The 18327-nt window shown below is 48.8% G+C and overlaps 1 protein-coding gene across 4 annotated transcripts in view; it reads right to left on the minus strand.

The window, feature by feature from the left end:
- The window catches only part of TBC1D2 (TBC1 domain family member 2), a 1652487-nt gene that overhangs the window by 1034547 nt on the left and 599613 nt on the right, over positions 1-18327 (minus strand). For all 4 annotated transcript variants that reach the window (XM_069630602.1, XM_069630605.1, XM_069630603.1 and 1 more), the window contains one exon: positions 16686-16827. In XM_069630602.1, the coding sequence (XP_069486703.1) occupies positions 16686-16827 (142 nt within the window). The remainder of the gene's footprint in view (positions 1-16685; positions 16828-18327) is intronic.

An 18327-nucleotide genomic window follows, 5' to 3' on the forward strand; every position in this document is an offset into this window, starting at 1 on the left:
TGCACCACCCCTTGTGCACACCCAAGTGAGTGGTTCTGACTCACCACTTGGTCCAGCTTGATGACTCTGAAGCGGGAGCTGGCAAAAGTCTCAAACTCTGATGCTGCATCTTTAGGAGGCTCTGATGCTAAAGTGAAGCAGTTGGGAGAATCGTCTTGTGGGAAAGGCAGGCATTCTGGTGCTCCTCCTGAAGCAAAAGAAAGGCCGGCTAGACGTTCATCGACTGTAAATGGTTGGGATTCAGGAGGAATCGCTGGAGCAGAAGAAAATACAGCAGAATCAGATGGTGTAGACAGGTATATCTCTGATATTGGCAGCGAGGCTATGCAGGATACAGGCGTCTCATGAACTGAAGGCAAATACTCAGTATACTCCGGGACTGAAGACATGCTCTTTTGATGGACTACCGGAGGCTCTAAAGCTGAAGGATGATCTGCAGGATGAGTCACTGTAGCTGAAGACAGGCAGGTCAGGGGAAACCTTGAGGCTGAAGGCATGCAAGCTGGAGCAATCTCGGTTGCTGGATACAAGCATGTCCAGGTCTTTGGGACTGGCTCTTGAGTAAATGGCAGACATGGCAGCGGTTCATTGGTTGAAGACAGGTGTGCCAAAGATGACTGCAGGGCTGTAGATTGAATCATAGAAGAGTCAATGGATGTAGGAGGACAGACAGAAGTCTCAGAAGTTGACAGACCCATCGGTGGCTCAGGAATGAAGGGCACCTTTAGGGCAGTAGACTCCTTGGCACCAGTAACCAAAGACTGAGCTGTACCCTTGCAGTCCCTTTCTTTAGTGGGTGACACAGAGTCTTTTTCTTTGTAGAAGTCAAAATCAATCAGTGGAATCACCATAGTAAAGTCTCTGTTGATCAGGATTTCGTCTATTGTCCATTCCTCTGTTTTAGCTTCTGAAAGAGGCAGATTATCAATCAACAGTTCAGGAACCGCCTGACGGTTCTTTGGTTCAGTATACTGTGGAATGAGTCCATCAGAACATGAAATCTGTACTGTCTCTGACTGTTCGTATTGATCAGAAGTGGCAGAAGGAAGAGTGAACCCAGAGGTAACATTGTTTTCCACATCAGCTTTAACATCTACTTCAGTCTCAGCAGCTGTATCAAGAGCAGGGCCTAAGCCTACGGTAGTGACTGAATCTGTGTATGCCACCATTGTGGATTGTGTTTGGAATTCAGAAGCTTGTATGTGTGCTAGCTCAGAATTATGACAAACTGCTACACAGGGTATTTTTGGTAAAGAAGTGGCTTGTAACTCTTCAGCTAACTGCAATCCCTGATAAACAGCAGAACAATTGTTAGAACCTGTGCCTAGATTAAGCGCTGTGCTAGACGAAAGACCTTCACTCCCAATAGATCTAACATATCGACAAATATCATGGTTTACCAAAGTCTCTGCACTCAGGGGCTGAACAGTGTTCACTTCCTCCACATCAACAGATAAAGTCTGAGGTGTATTCAGTAAAGAGTGTAAGGTTTTATTTTCCTCTTGTGCAGAAATGAGTTCTTGTCTTAACTCCTCAAGTTTAGCTCTTAGCATGCCCTGCATTAACTGTACATCACTATCAGTAGGCACAGGGGAAAGCATAGTGGCATCAGGGCTGGATCCTGCACTAGCAATCTGGATGTGCATCGATTGTACATTGTCCTCTACTGCTTGCAGGTTCTGTGATTTATAGTTTATTTTTCCAACTTGGTCTGTGTTTCCCTTAAACAAACTATTGACATTAGACCTCTTGGCATTAGGGACTACAGTATGTACCTGTGCAACGGAGTATGCGTTAGACTGAGGGTAGAAAACAGAAGTTATGTAAGAAACCCCTCCATTCTTTATGTTGGTATCATGAAACTGTTCTATCTGAGGTGAAGCACAACTGGAATCATGGGGTTCAACAACAGAGGTACTCTCGTATAATAAGTCTAACAGTGTGTTGTTTTCTGCAGCTAAGGCTTGTGCTGACATAGAATCGGGATCAAAACCAAAGATAGAACTAGGATCAGGCCATGTAGGATGTGCCATCCTATGGGAAAAATACTTTGCACGTAAATGCCCATTCGTGACAAGGAGTTCATTGGAGTCAGGACTAGTGATTTGATTGTCACAGGTAAATGTAGGGGAAGCTTTCTGTACAAACTTGTTAGAGGCCTTGCTGCCTTTCTTTCCTAAACTTGCCATATTCAATGGGAATTTTGGGCTGGTCATACTGTCAGGATTAGTCAGGCGAGTACAAAGGCAGCGAATATGGCAAGGGAAATGTGCACCCAGGAACTACAACTCAGGTATGCTAGAACCCAGGAGTGCAAATAGAGTGTGACATCAAAACCAATATATGAAAAGGGATGTGGGGTAAGCACCTGACCGCGAGGAAAGTCGGCAAGCGCCTTACCCCCAATTGCTGTTACAGGTACTGACAGCGCTAAACCCACGTGGAGGGCAAGCAATGACAGGATCTGTGTACTAACACTCTTGATGGTATTACAGAAGGGAACTTAAGAACTGTACTCACGAGGACGAGATAAACCTCTTGAATGTCAGCTAGCCCACGAATCCTGTTGAAGAAACTGGGACCCCGAAAGGCTAGAACAGCAATGGAAGGAAAACTAAATACCTAAGTGGGAATAGTGTCTACAAAATAGTGAGGAAAACATAAGCATTCACACAGGAGCTAGCTACTAACGCACACCACACCTAATAATCAAAGGGAAAATAAATGCAGAAGTGCAGTGGAAAACATGGAATGGATCCTCTAGAAAGTAAGGATCAGGAGCAGGGAAAAACGAAATAACCTATGCAAACTTCTCCCTACCCCTCCAAGGAAAAGACAGGAAACTAAACTAAGAGGAAGGCTAAGGCAAATGGGTAACAGCAGCAAAGGACAGAGTCAAAGAAATATAGAACACATACAAACTGGGCTGCATCTAAAAGGGGAAAGCACTGAGAATTGCTGCCTGCAAACAGAGGAAGACAAAAAGGGAAATCAAGGGAGCAGAAATCAATTAGCTCATGAATCCGAAATTCAGGGCGGAGGAAACAAGGAAACAGGAACAAGGAAAGAAGGTACAAAGGCAAGGAACCAGGAACCAGGGACTAGTCAAAAACAGGAACACTGCAATCGATGACCAGCGCTGGACTGAAGTGAGACTGAGGCTTTTAAAGCTGCTTAACGAGCACACGCCTCGGGTGTGCTGATAGCTGCACCTGCCGCCACAGCTGTTACCTATCCTCCACCCAAACTTGTGTTGCAAGGGTGGAGGTGGAGCAGTGGGCCAGGCATTCTGGGAAGCATAGTCATTTGGTTAAAGAAGCATGCTGGCTGCCAAAAACCTGGAATGGATCCGGAAGGGAAGTAGCTGGGAAAATAGGGATTTAGCGCTCCCAAATCATCACAGCACTGTAGCTTAAAGTTCGGAGGAAAAGTCCAGTGGGGAATAAACCCCAAATCATGCCCCCAAATGGTGGGAACGGGAGCGAAGGGAGCGAGTCGTGACAGTTGGACATATGACGGCGTGCATGTTTTTCCCTACTTTTAAGTTGCTGCATAGCTTCTTTTTTCCAATTCTGTAATACATCAAATGCTGCAGGTCTAGCCTTTTTCTTTAATAATATAGACTCTAAATATTCTATTCGAGCAATTTCAAAACTACCATTGATTGGCCACTGAAGTTCGGAAGCATGTCTAGTTTGTCTGTGCCAAATATCATTAAAAACTATACTACCAATGCCGTGCTTAGAGTACGTTGTACATGCCGGAGACCTCTCCATTGGTGCCGGTCGGCCAAATTCCAAAGATTGTCTGTCACTGCGGAATTACGCCCTGAAGCAGGCAGACAATTTCCCAGGCATATCAGATTACTGGTGTTACCTGGTCAATAATTGTACTTGCAAGTGCAATACGCCAAAACAAATTATCAGGATACTTAAGAGTCAGGAAATGACTCACCTGATCAAAGTACTAAGAAGGTCCGATCGGATTTCTAAGGACTATCAAAGGTCCCATGTGGTTGGTGATTTCGTCAAATCTGCCCGCCTCAATATATGGACCCTCGTCAAGATGGCGTCTCGGACCGCGGGCTCACCGTCCAGGGATCGGGTCGTGCAGTACTGTTGAGGTGTCGCTTCTCATCCAAGAAAGGGGCCCCCTTTTTCACCCTCTGATCCCGGTCCGATAGCCACGTCAACCTTCAACGAGATGGCATCAATCTTGAGGGTCCCTATTCGGGCGCCATCTGTAAAAGCAAGGAGATATCAAGGCTGAGTACCACAAAAGGAAATACACCAAACACGGGCTTATAAAGATTCACAGATCTTTATTCTACTACTGCACAGTTTACAAAGAACAAAACAGATACAGATAGCTATCTGGCCCTCAGTACATCACAGTGAATACCAGCCCTTCAGTGTGAGAAGAGAGAGGTACTGGACATCTAGACACTCGTGCATTTTATACATTTTCAGTAATAATGTCCAGCCCCTCTGCAAGTTAATAATCCATGGTCTAGAGTTTGTGCCGAGTTCACTTATGGCTTGTACGACAATATGCGTATGGATTATCTTTGATTCACATACAAACAGATTACAATGGCAACAGTGTATTCCCATATTTAGCAGTAAGCCTTAGCACATGTCCCTCACAATGCAGTTCAGCCAGTGTCCACGTTCGATATTTGCTTACCATTGTGTTTGATGTATGTCCATGGATCAGACTTATTGGCGCAGACAATCCTTAGACCACAAGTCAGGCATGGGACAAGGTCTCTTTACCCCGTCTAAACATTCGGCCAACGGACAGTCTAAACATTAACTATGGTGCAAGGTTCAGGAAGGCTCGGTTACAAGTTGGAAACACTGTCCACCATTTTAGAACACAGAGTTACATTTGAACAATAATCAAAATGGCGGATGATCCTAAAATGGCGGCGAAGTCGATCTAAATCAGAACTTTGCAACGCAGTTTTCTTCGCAGAGCGACTGGGCTTAGACCAATATATACAAGAAAGGAGGCACAATATGATTTCCCGTTTAACACATCAACGTGATTATTCCTATTTCCCACATGTACACCGCTCATACTCCAGAATTGATTATTTTCTGGTATCCCGCCAGTTGCTTGTGGGAATCACATCTACTACTATAGAGGTTGCATTGGTCTCAGGTCATTCTCCCATTACCCTGCAACTAAGCGGTTATGGTCTGGGGGAAGAAAGTCCCCTGACTGGCTGATCAGGTTGTGTGTGCCACCATTGCAGATAGGATTACGCAATATTTCCAAGAGAATCTCACAGGGGTGGTCCCACTATCCGGGGTATTGCAGGCTTTTAAACCCAAATTTAGGGGGGAGTTAATTAGTATAGCATCAGCACGGAATATGCTTTTTTCCGCCCAACAGGTTTGGACTGACGAGAGAGTCAGAGAGTGGGAAACTCAGTACAAACGGGATGGGGCCAGAAGGACGTATAGGCAGCTTCAGGTAGCAAGGGCAGAGTTAAAGGCGCTACGGGCGGACAATATTTCACACAAGCTATTACGTACAAAGCATTTTCATAATAGCACATCTAACAAAGTGTCCCGAATTCTAGCCTACAAGCGTCAGGACCAGAAGAACAGAACCCCTATTGGAGGGTTGCGGGATGAAGTGGGGGTATTACATGATGCCAAACTGGAAAAATGTATGCAGCACACTCCCTTGACAGCCAGCAACAGGAGGTATTTATCCATGGGACTCATCTTCGCTGTGTATCGGAAGATCAGATACAGGCTTTGGATGCGCCCATAACGGGAGAGGAGGTTGCCCAAGCCGTTCGCTCTCTCCCGGGTAATAAAGCCCCACGCCCAGAATGGTTCACTGCCCTTTTTACAAAATAATTGTCTTGTGCTCTCTCCCGATTGTCTGAATTGTTTAATTCCTTTGCCGATAAAGGCTCTGGTATGCCTACAATGGGGGAATCCACGCTCACATTACTTCCTAAACCCGATAGGGATCCAGCCATGTGTTCCTCTTTCAGGCCGATTGCAGTCCTTAACTATGACTCCCGCATATGCTCAAAAGTCCTAGCCACAAGGCTAGCAGGGATATCGCCTGGGTTAGTAATGGCGGATCAGACTGGGGTTTTGCCGGGACGCCAGGCATCCGATAATATACAGCGCACAATAGACGTCTCAGCCTGGGCACAGGCAAACAAGCGCGCAATGGCTATACTATAAGTCAACGCTGAGAAAGCGTTCAACCGTGTGGATTGAACATATTTGTCCAAAATACTGGTTGGGGTGGCTTAGGCCCGCGTTTTCTAAGGTTGATACTCGTTAACTTTGTCCTTCCGTCTAGGCGGATAAAGGTGAACAGGGTCCTTTCGGATCTGGTGGGTTTGCATAAGGGAACTCGTCAAGGATGCCCGCTGTCTCTGTTCTTATTTGCATCTGTGGAGCCCTTGGCCTGTTTGGTACGTTCATTGGAGGATATCCAGGAGTTAGATATAGCGGGTAACCAGCACAAATTGGCATTATACGCTGACAACCTCTTCTTTTACATGTGTCATTCAAATACCACACTACCCCATGTCGTTTCACTGTTGGAAAGATTTCATGTAGTCTCTGGTTTTAAAATTAATTTCACAAAATTGACGATTCCTAATATATTGGAATCGCCCAAAGCAGTCCAGTGCTTGAAGCCGTCTTTTCCTTTCTCGTGGGTCTTTAAGTCCCTGAAGTATTTGGGGGTGTATCTTACAGTGCACTACACTGACCTCTACATGACCAATATCTTGCCGCTCTTTGCCAGAGCCAAACACAACCTGGTGCGCTGGGGGGACTCTGACATTTCTTGGCTGGGGCGAATAACAGCGTTCAAGATGACCCTATTGCTGTGTCTGCTCTATGTATTCTAGGCCTTGCCAGTCTGGATTTCCGAGGGAAATGTTAAAAGATTTGCAGTCGGGAGGCCACTAGGGGACGCAGGCAAGATGGACGCCTGATTGTTGGGCTCTGATCCCTGCCCTGGTCTATGGCGCAGTAGCGGCGGAGTAGAGTGCCCGGGAGCTGTCATAACGGCCCCCGGGACAGCGGAATGTATGCTGCAGCAGAGGCTATGATCATGGGTGACCTCGATCCATATTGGCAGAGAAATCTGCCCCGGGCCTTGAGGCCGTGTGTGAGGAGTCAGGCGGCTGGCAGACGGGTCCATGCTGGAGACCGACAGGAGCGGCCGTGACCTGCTGACAGGAGGTGGTGCGAGCGGAGCGGGGGAACCTCCTTGGTGGCAGAGACGTGAGGAAAGCACGAAGAACACGGTGAGCCACTGGCCCGGTGCAGGTGCTGCCCTCCCCCCGCCGCGCACAGCTGCTGCCCCGCGAGGGGGAGTCAGGTTGCCGGGCACGTCCTGACGCCGCTGGGGGGCAGGCGAGGAGCCACAGGGAGCGGGACTCTTCCCCACCTACTGGTAGGCTGCGGAAGACCCCCGGCACATAGGAAACTATGGGGGAACCATTAAGGGCAGCGTGCCTCCAGTTTACAGAAGCGGCAGTGCCTGAGACGGCCTTCTGTACTGCGGGCTAAAGAGGGACAAGGGGCTGAAAGGAAAATGCAGCCTGCAGATATAGGGCTAGAGGTGAGGCCCTGGGGAAGAGGAGAGTGGGCCCCCAGTAGACTACAGTTGAGCGGGGGCCTGCATGCAGAAATCCCCCCCACACCTCACATGGCGATCACACAGAATTAAGGTGGCATGGAGGTAGCAACAGAGGAGGGCACTGGTGGAGATCTGAGGAAAGGTGCTCCCCCCCCTGCCTGTGGTTAGTGGAGGCCCTCCCGTAGCAGAGGCCATCATTGGGCGGCTCCAACAGGTGTTGTGATGGTCTGCCCACAGCCATTGATACGCCGGCAAGCACGCATAAGATTGGGTTCTCCGTGTCAAGGCGGGGTGCCAAGCGGCAGATCTGGGAGGCCAAAGCGCTGCAGGAGTGGTGGACAGGAAATCTCGAGCCAGGGGGCTGCCCTCTGCGACATGGGACCCTGTGGACACATGATCTCAATGTAAGTGCGGCGACTCCCTGGGAAGGAGAGAGTCTGTGGATGGTGGCTTGGCCGGGTCACTCCAAATTGGTGGGAGCCACTTGAGGGACCTCGAGTCGAGAGATCGGCCTGGAGGAGGGGGACAGTGAAAGGAGATGTCCTCTGAATTTGAAGGGTTTGGTGAGTTTGAGAGGGCAATTTGAGGACACACACCCCATAGAAAGGTAGGTGGCGGCAAGTGGGCATGCGACAGCCCACATTGATGAGTTGGAAGGTGGCGCTCGCACAATATAAATACCCAGAGAGAGGAGAGATGGCGAAGGTGAAGGGAGACATAGGCCACCCCTATGCACAGTGGAGATCGGCACTATTAAAACTGATATCCGCAAGATACTGGAGGAGATACGGGGTATGCAAACTGATATTGGTGCAAAAGTGGCAGACCTCTCTGCGAGAGTGGCTATCTTGGAGGACCGGATGGAGGGGCTGGAAGCAAACCATACCTCATCCGTGGTCCTTGAGATGCAGGTAGGGGCCCACCTCCAGGAAGTGGAGAGACAAGAGGAGGAACTACGACTCAAGGTGGAGGACATCGAGAACAGTGAGCGATGCAATAACCTCTGCTTCTTTGGCTTGCGGGAGAAAGAAGAGGAATCCCCGGTTGGGCTGGAGCTGGGGCGCAAGATCCAGGAGATTATGGGAATGGTCTTGGGTTCCAAGGAAGGGGAGACGGTCCCCCTGGACACAGTGCATTGGGTGGGCGGTGGAAGCAGGGGGCTGCGCTCCGTCCTCGCCAGGATGCACTACTATCATGACAAGGTGGACATCTTGGAAAAGGACAGTGCGTATGTGGGATATTGAATATGAGGGCTCCAAGGTGGCCATATTCTAGGACCTTTCTGCCCAGACCCTGTTGAGGCGCAGGAAATGTGGCCCTCTGACCGGATGGCTTTTAAGTGGACAGAAGCAAAGTAAGAGAAAAGTGTGCACGATAAAGTCAAGAGAGGGCTAGTGACCCGAAAGGAAAATAAGGAAAAAGGTGCGAGTAGGCACAGAGAAGGAAAGTGACAGTTTAAAATCTTAAAGGTGCACAGAAGCACGGCAAGGGAAAAGAAGTGCAAGTGTACACGATCCAAGACAGAAGTGAGTGAAACAGAAGGGTACAAGAAGCACAACAAAGCAGGAAGGTTCATGAGGCACAGAAGAAGTATAGAGTGGAAAAGAACAGTGCAAGTGTGCACAAGAAAGTGAAAGAAATAAAAGACAATGCAAGTGTGCATGAGACACCTGATGATAAAAGGTACCAAGGAAAAGGGGCAAAGGGTCAGAGTGGTCGCGCTAAGGAAAAGCAAAGAGCCTGGCGTTTCCCAAAGCCTCTGATTCTACGCCATGAAAGGAATGTATGTAAGAAAAGCTGTAAAAAAAGGAAAAGGTGTATCCTGACCAGCTGAATTTGTGTTTCGAACTAGAGGGGCCTGAGCTTGGAGAAGGGCACACTGAGAAACCTAAAAGGAACTGTGGTATATTTTGTTTTGTGTTGAAATTGGAAGAGGCTTGTGCTGGGGAAGGGAACTCTGAGAGGCCTACTTAGAAAATCAAAGTGCATCCTGATAAAACTGACTTTTTGTTTGAAAGCTGGAAGGGGCCTGAGCTTGAGGAAGGGACCCGCAAGAGGCCCGACTCTGTTGGAGATTTATTGTTTTATAGTGTTAAAAGGACTGAAGCGTCAGGAAGGGAACCCCGAGAAGCTTAAAAGAGAATTGTGATACATTTATTTTATGGTGCTTGAATCTTTAATAAGATGACCCTTGGGGAAGGGAACCCCAGGGAACTCAAAGACACTGAAGGTATTCAAATTCACTGCAAGGACCCTGTGGCAAAGGTCTTCCAAGCAGCCTTGTTTGATTGAACTCATTTTGGTAAGCTTAAAACCACGCCTGGCAAGAAAGCCACTGGAAGCCAACCCTGGTTTCCTTATTTTTCTGTTGAACCACTACTTTTCATTTTTGACAAAAGACCCCCTAACACATTTTGTATTGAGTGAGAGCAAGCATAGGTTTAGACACAGACAGACAATTTATTTGGACTTTCAGACTTCGACGGCCCTTAGAAGAATTATTTCAGGGAAACATCCCTTTAGATGTAGGACTAGTTAGGTATTACACCAAGCATGAAACTTTAAATAAAGGTTTTGAAATCTTACATTCCAAGTCTTTGGGCCTCATTACACGGTAGGCGGTAGCCATGGTGCTATTAGTGCCATGGCTACCCCCTTACTGCATTCCGGGTCCGTGTTCCCGGAATAGGGACTTACCGGGTCATTCCGACCTTGGAGGACCCGGTAAATCCCCATTCCAGGAACCATTCCCCAATCCCATTTCAGCCCCCTTAGGGCTCAATGGGAATGGGGAAGGAGCTAATAACGGTACTGCAATTTGCGGTACCGTTATTAGCTCTGAAGTCCCTTAGCGGGTCCCTCCCCTAACGCCTGGTAAAACCAGGCGTTAGGGGAGGGACCCGCTAAGGGACCTCGTAGTAGGGTGGTAAGAGATTACCAGCACCAGTGCCCTTACAGGTGCCGGTAATCCCTTACCGCCTACCGTGTAATGAGGCCCTTTGTCTCCCTTGTCATAATGCCTGTCTCACACTAATTCTTTTAGGGGGGAGGATGGAGGGTCATATGAAGGAAAGGGGACAATGGACTTGTACTTACTCATAAGTCCCGTCCCCTTTCCTCCATACTACATGGGCGATTACAACTGATGATCAGCCCTTAGGGAGGAGAAATGACTATAGCCTTATGTGAATGGATTCTTTAGCACAGCTTGCCAAAATACAGCGTCCAATTTAGCACTGCTGTCGAGACGAAAATGCTTACGAAAGACAGACGGCAATGCTCATGTCGCCTCCCTGCTGATGACTTTCCAAGGAACATGCCTTCGGAAAGCCACTTCTGTAGCCTTAGCCCTTATGGCATGGGCATTTAGGTTTGCTGAACACACTTTGCCCTGTCCCCTGTAAGCCTCCTGGAGAGCGGCAACCATCCACCTTGCTATAAAGGCCTTGGAGGCCTGACAGCCTGGCTTTGATCCCCCAAAGGTGACAAACAGGGTGTCAGACTTACGAATCTCTTTTGTTCTCTCCAGACAATGCAGAACCCTCTCTGTGTCTGATTGTGTATTGGGAAAAAATGTTGGAAGAACAATCTCCTCATTCAGATGGAACAACGAAAGCAGTTTTGGCAGAAAGACGGATGGGTGCGCATCACCACTTTGTCCCTGTGGAATGTGGTGTGGTTTAAGGTCCTGAAGCCACTAGTGCTTGAATTTCACTGACTCGATGTCCTGATGTGAGCCCAACTAGCAGCGCCGTTTTGATGGTGACTAGCCTGATGTCCGTCATAGCCATGGGTTCAAAAAGCTTATGCGCAAGAGCATTTAAAAACCACATCGAGATCCTAGGCCGAGGGCGCTTTACCGGCGGGTATAATCTTGTTAGGCTCTTGAAATGCCTTTTGACCACTGGGTTGGAAGTGGAGTAGGACATGTATTTTTGTACGGCCCTATAGCTACCAGATATGTGCGGGACACATGTCGACCTCCACACCGGATTTTGCAAGATGTGCAGAGAAAGATAGAACATGGCCAAGGAAACAAGACATAGGGTCTATCCACTTATCCTTAGCCCAACAACAAAACCTTGTCCACTTGCTCTTCTAATGACTCCTCGTTGAGTCGCTTGCTTTCTGGTTGATCTGTAAATTCTCCTGTGACAGCTGCAAATGCTGCAATCTTACGTTGTCAGGAACCAGGCCGCTATGGCTAGCTTCTCTGGAGACGGGTGAACCCCCCCCCCCTTGCTGTGTGAGGTGGGGTGCTTCTGAGATTGGCAGAGGAATCAGCCCTTAAGACACTAGCCTCACGAGATCCGAATACCAAACCTCGGCTGGTCACTGAGGCACCACCAGGATGAGGCGAAGGCCTTGCACCGCTCTTATCTCGTGCACGACTCTTTGGATTAGCGCAGTTGGCGTGAACGCATATGTCCAAAGATGGTTCCACTGCATTTGAAGAGTCTTCCCCAGAGACTTGCTGGTACTGCCCATCCAGGGTGCGAATTGATTGCACGTTCTGTTGTGCTCTGTGGCGAACAGGTCCACTTTCGAATGGCCCCATGCCTGAAATATGTCGCTCAGCACCTGGGGACATAACTGGCACTCGTAATTGTCGTCTCCCATCCTGCCAAGTCTGTCGGCTTCCACATTGCTGTCCCTTTGGAAGATGGACCGCTGTCAAATGGATACTGTCTGAGAATCCCAAATCTGGATTGTTAGTCTGAAAACGGGAGGAGATCTAGTTCCCCCCTGCTTGTTGGTGTAATACATACACGTGGAATTGTCCATCTAAATACAGACTGTTCTGTTCATGACCAGCAGTAGGAATGCCCTTAGCGTTAACTGTATTACCCCCAGCTGCAGCACATTTACGTGGCTGTCTCTGTCCCTGAATGTCCACAGGCCATGTACTGAGTGGCTGTCCAGGGTGGTCCCCCAGCCCTCCAGCAATGAATCGTTCATGATCGTCAATGACACTGTTGCCTGGAGAAATGGCATACCCACCAAAAGGTTCCTTTCCTGCTTACACCATAACAGGTCCTGGTGGAGCACTCCTGGTATGGTGATTGTGCTGGACTGAGAACCTGTCTCTTGGTTCCATGAAGCTGCAACGTGTAAGTGAATTCTCCTCATTCTGAGCCTGGTAGGAAAGTTGGCAGGATCCTAACAAATGCTGGACCCACCAGGCGGTTGGAGCCACCCTGCTGATGAAGTGCCCAATGGCAGCCCTCAAAGGATTGATCCTCTCTGGTGTAGGGACAATCCTCTGCTGCTGCGTGTCCCACAGCATGCCCAGGAATACTTAGGATTTGCGTGGGATGCAGCCAAGATTTGCGCTGGTTGACACAAAACTCCAGCCTGTATAGAATGTTCATGAGACGCTGCGTCGTAGTTTGGACTGCCCTTGGCGACATAGCTCTGATCAGCCATTCGTCCAGGTATGGGTAAACATGGTAACCTTCTGTCCTGAGGATGGAGGCTATGGCATTAATCAGTCCGGTAAAGCCCTGAGGGGCTGAATTCAACCCAAACGAGAGTACCTTGTAATGGAACTGGCGCCTGATAACCGTGAACCTGAGATAGGAACAATGAGGCTGCCAAATCGGGACATGGAGATAAGCATCCTTGAGGTCCAGGTAGCACGCCCTATCTCCGCCACACAGAGATTACTCAGTCAGTGGTTGAATTTCTGAAGGGGTAGGTACAGGTTGAGGAAAGATAGATCGAGAACCACTCTCAGGCCTGGCTGGTTCTTTTATTTTTTATCGCAGAATTCCTTAAATAGAAGCACAATTTTTTCGGAGAGGAGGGGACCTCCTCCACCGCACTGTTGCTGATAAGAGTGGAGATTTCCACTAAAAGAGCAGAGTCCCAATCTGTAGGGGGGGAGGGTAGGAGGGACCAAAGGTAGAGGGAGCTGGAACCAGTTGGAGACCACCAAGATGATCCATGGGTCTGCGAAGTGTGCACGCCATGACTGAACATGAGAGGCAAGCCTGCCCCCCACAGGAGAGCTGTGGACCCGGAAGCCCTCATCATTGTTTTTCTTTTCCCTCTGAGGCTGGTGCTTGGGAGGTGGACTTAAAAAAAAACTTGTTTTAAGTACAATGCTGCTTGCGCCTATGTAAACTGGGTGACCTGTTGGGCTGGCACGTCCTGCGCTGCTGAAAGCCCCTGAACGCTCCAAAAGCTTTCCCTCTGTTCCGACCTTGTTAGCGCCTGCCCAAAAGATTTTGGAACCAGCTTGGCCAGTATCGCTAAGGATTTAGCCGTCTGGGAACTGGCTTTCTTTTTATTAAGTTCATAATCCATCAAGGAGTGGAATAAGTCCCCACCCTTGAATGGAAGGTCCAGAACTTATGTCCCTCTTCCAGGCTGAACGCTGCATATCAGTGGCGATGCAGATATCCCTCCTGAGGTATCAATGAGGTATCAATGTGGGCCACTGCTGCCTCCGTGTTATCCTGAGCAACCAATTTGGCCTCAGCCAACCCTGATTTAAACACTGTCTGTTTGTGTGAAGGCAGATCTGGGAGGAATTCAGCGATCTCTCTCGATAGGCGCTGGCTGGCCGCTGCAAGTATGGCATCCACATTAGCCTGTCTAAGGTGCAGCCTCTGCTTGCCTACATTTGGCATCAAGCCTTTTGTTGGTAGGTTACATAGTATGAGGCTTGATCCAGCCCTTTTTGACTAAAGCCTCAAGTCCTTATGGGGAGGAATACCTGACCTGGTGGAAGCTCTGAGTGTCAAGACCTCAGCCAGTACTCCTGCCTCAAGCTTCTCCTGCTAGGGCTGTGGGATACCCAGGTACTCAGCTAACCCAGCCAGCCTGTCATGGAAGGCACGTATGGATGTGGACACCTCCGTGTCATCGTACTCGTCTGTATCCTCTGTCTGTTCTCCCCTGATCACTACCCGAAAGGTCCATAGCCATGGAATCAGTGGCATGCTCTGTATTTACTGCCTGTGGGGCCGAGGGAGGGGTCTCTGGAACATGTTGCAGGACCGGGTCTGCCCTCGGGGGAGGCTACTGAGGCTCCTGAACTGAAGCTTTAGGAGGAACTGGAATCGGGGCATGGGGAGGTGGAGCTTGCACCACAGCCTGTGGTAGTGCCTGAGCTGGAAGCGGAGGAGGCGTTATCTCTTTGATCAGGCCCTTTAGAATTCCAGAAATCTGATGGGACTTCATGAGGCTCATGAATTTTTCAAAGAACCGGTCCTCACTCGCTGGGGGAGCGCAATATGGTGCAGCTGGAGGTGTGGACTGAGCTCTGCAGGACCCCTGCCTGGCCTGTGTGTTGCTTGCCAATAATGAAGCTACATGTTAAGCTGTGCACCATGCCATTCTTGCCTTGGCGTGAAGGGCGTACTGCCCTGCGTGGTTTCATGCTGAAGCGGGCGCGCCTTTGTGCCCCGCCATCATTTTGTCACCTGGATTGGCCATCTTGCTTGGTAGAACAGGAAAGGGTGGGAACTTTGTGTCCGGCGACGTACCTGCACAAGCAGGAAACTGTTTGCCCCCGAGCGTAGGCTCAGTACTCGTCTGAATCTCAGGTGGGGACCTGAAAGGTTTGTCGCCCTCTGGCTTGCGCCCGATAGTGTTTTTGCATACATGCGCACCCTCGGGCCTAGACCCAGTTTTAGAGCAATGCCCCTGAGGAACCAGAAACTTGCTGTCCCTTAGTTCGGGACCCAGCTCGATCCTTAGACCCCCCCTCGGTCCAAACACTGGTAGGTCGTGGAGCCTCGGGCCCCTTACTGGTGTAAGGATCTTTATGATCCCTCCAACTTGGGGTCTTCCCTGGAAAGGAATCGCCCTTGCGGGGTCCTTTTTGGAATAAACTACTCACCTTAGGCCTTGACTTCCTGTGTACGTATTCCTTCAGCTTCTCCAGCAGTGATCTTGAGAACAGCTCCCTCCAACTGGCGAGACAAATTTTCAATGACCGCGGGGTCAGCGCGTCGCACGTGGAACACCCTTCCTAGCCATGATCTTCACTGAGGCAACAGAGGCAGAGCGCATGTGGATCTGACGCTGGGAATGATCCATCACAGCAATGGCACCAGCTGAAGCCTGCCAGGACCTAGATGCGCCGGGGAGGTGAGGCATCAAAGGACGTTGAATTGTAGAAAATAAATCAATAAAAACGTATGGAAACCTACATTTCCAGGGGAAAGGGAAGCAGGTGGGATTACGAGGGAAAAGGCCTCAACCAACAGTGCAGAGAAGTATGTCCGCTCCCGTCGCAACAGAAAAGAGAACTGAGGTAAGGCAACGGATGGTGGAGTCAGCCGAGAGCATACTCCTGGTACCACGCCTCTGTGGGTGTCTAAATTTAAAGGGGATTGGCTTTTTATGTGAAAAAGGGTTCCGTTCCCGTCCCTAGCGAGGGACGCCCCATGCAGTATGGAGAAAAGGGGACGGGGCGTAGGAGTCCGATTATTTTAAAGCAGATTTAAAAGTGAGTTGTAGTCAAGATATTGTCAGGGAAAAATGCAACAGTGCACACCCCGAGAAAAGGACACTTGTGTGACTCACACCAAACCCACAGACTTCCTGCAGAACTATACATGTACATTTGAAAGTTTAATTAGAGTGTTTTTCAGAATTTGCTAATGCAAATGGCATATATTGGTAGCAGCTTCATATGTGTGGTTATATCCCAGCATATGGTACTATCCCAGGAATATAATGGCATTATTGGTGCGTTTGAGGTTGCTCTTGACAGCCAAAATCTATTGGATTTGCTAATGCTTGCTAATATGTCAGGAACAATGTCTGCCTTTGAAGTCTTTCTCCTCACTGCATGAACAAACGGCACAACAGCAAAAAAAGGCTACCTAACTGGTGCTTTATTTCGATATGTATTTCATTGTGCTCACTTGTGTGCACAAGCATGACAAGCAGACCATAAAAATGTGCTTTGCTGGAGGTGGAGTGAGTCAGTCTGAGCAGGGCCAGGCACGTGCTAATAGACTTGCATCATGAGCTGTGGCTGTAATAGAAGTGTCCAAGCAGTGAGGTTTAGCCTCAGTGTACAATAGTATCCTTACTGTATTTCTGTCCATGGATGCTTCAGGGAGATATTCTGAAGGGCGGTGGACTGCTGTGGAGCTGGTAAAGAGGCAACTGTTAACCCAACTGCTTCTGTTGGTGTTTTAACCGGGGGTAGAAATTCCTCGCCAGAATCATCTTCTGAAAGAACAAAGTAAAGGTGCCTTTAAAACACAATTCGTGGTGACTGATAGAATGATAGGCTGTATATATGGGATACATTACTCACCGTAATCGTATTTCTGATGCTTGTATCTGCTTAGATTCACATGCTGTGCATAGGCCGACATCTAGTGGAAGCTGCGGAGTATTACAGTTTGTTTTTCGAAAGTCGAAAATGGGCGTCGACACAGGCGTGCCAGTAATACTATCCCTAGTGTGACGTCCACTGTACCCAAGATCCCTCACGCGTGTAGGATCCTCAGATTGTATTTTTTCTGACATGAGGAAGCATGAGGAGTAGCGTGAGTACAGATAATCCAAGCAGATAGACAGAAAAGGTAAGACTACAAGCAATCATGCGCCTTCTCTCGGAGGGGAGGAAGGGTGGGTCGCATGTGAATCTAAGCAGATACAAGCATCAGAAATACGATTACGGTGAGTAATGTATCCCTTCTGAGGCTTGTGGAATCTGCTTAGATCACATGCTGTGCATAGATTAGCGAGCAGTACCAGAAGAAGGAGGTGGGATGTGAGAAGGGTCATGAGCAAACAGGTGTCTTAGAACCGCTTGTCCCACTTGTGTATCTGTCTTGGAATGAGTGTCAATGCAGTAATGCTGAGTAAAAGTGTGAATAGAGCTCCAAGTAGCCGCTTTGCAAATGGTGTCGAGGGGAACATTTGCAATGAAAGCCAGAGTGGCACCAATGCCTCTAGTAGAGTGGGCCCTTGGCGTAAAAGGCAGAGTCTTGTCAGAAAGAGAGTAACACAGCTGTATACAGTTGATAATCCACTTCGAGATAGCGCCCTTAGAGACGCGATCCCCCTCTCTGCCTGTAGCTACGGAGACAAACAGTTGATCTGTTTTCCTTAGCGGTCTGGTTTTATTTACATAGTATAGGACCGCCCTACGCACATCTAGGGTGTGTAGTTTCACCTCAGCCGAGCTTTGCGGGTTCTGGAAGAAAGCCGGAAGCTCGATGGACTGGTTTACATGGAACTTGGATATGAATTTAGGTGAGAACCTAGGGTGTGTGCGTAAAACCAGTTTGTCCTTGTGGATAGTAAAGAAAGGATCCTGCACTGACAGAGCCTGAATTTCACTGACCCTTCTTATGGAGGTAATGGCTACTAAGAAGGCCGTTTTATAAGTCAGGTGTTTGAGACTACTTTTATGCATGGGTTCGAATGGGGGTCCCATGAGCTTAGCTAGCACCACGTTGAGGTCCCATCCTGGCGGTGGGTTCGAAATAGGAGGGTGAAGTCTCTTTACTCCTTCCATGAAGGCTTTAACCACTGGTACTTTCCACCACGAGACCTTGTTATGGGATGTGGTGTAAGCCGAGAGGGCTGCCAGGTGTACTTTCAGCGAGTTAAAAACCAACCCTGCATCCAGCAGGTGGAGCATGTATGTCACAACGTTGGAAGGAGTGCAATCAACCGGGTTGATTTGTTTATTCTGGCACCAGATAACGAATCTTT

Source organism: Ambystoma mexicanum, chromosome 6q (assembly GCF_040938575.1).
Source record: "Ambystoma mexicanum isolate Mex_15411 chromosome 6q, UKY_AmexF1_1, whole genome shotgun sequence".
NCBI lineage: Eukaryota > Metazoa > Chordata > Amphibia > Caudata > Ambystomatidae > Ambystoma > Ambystoma mexicanum.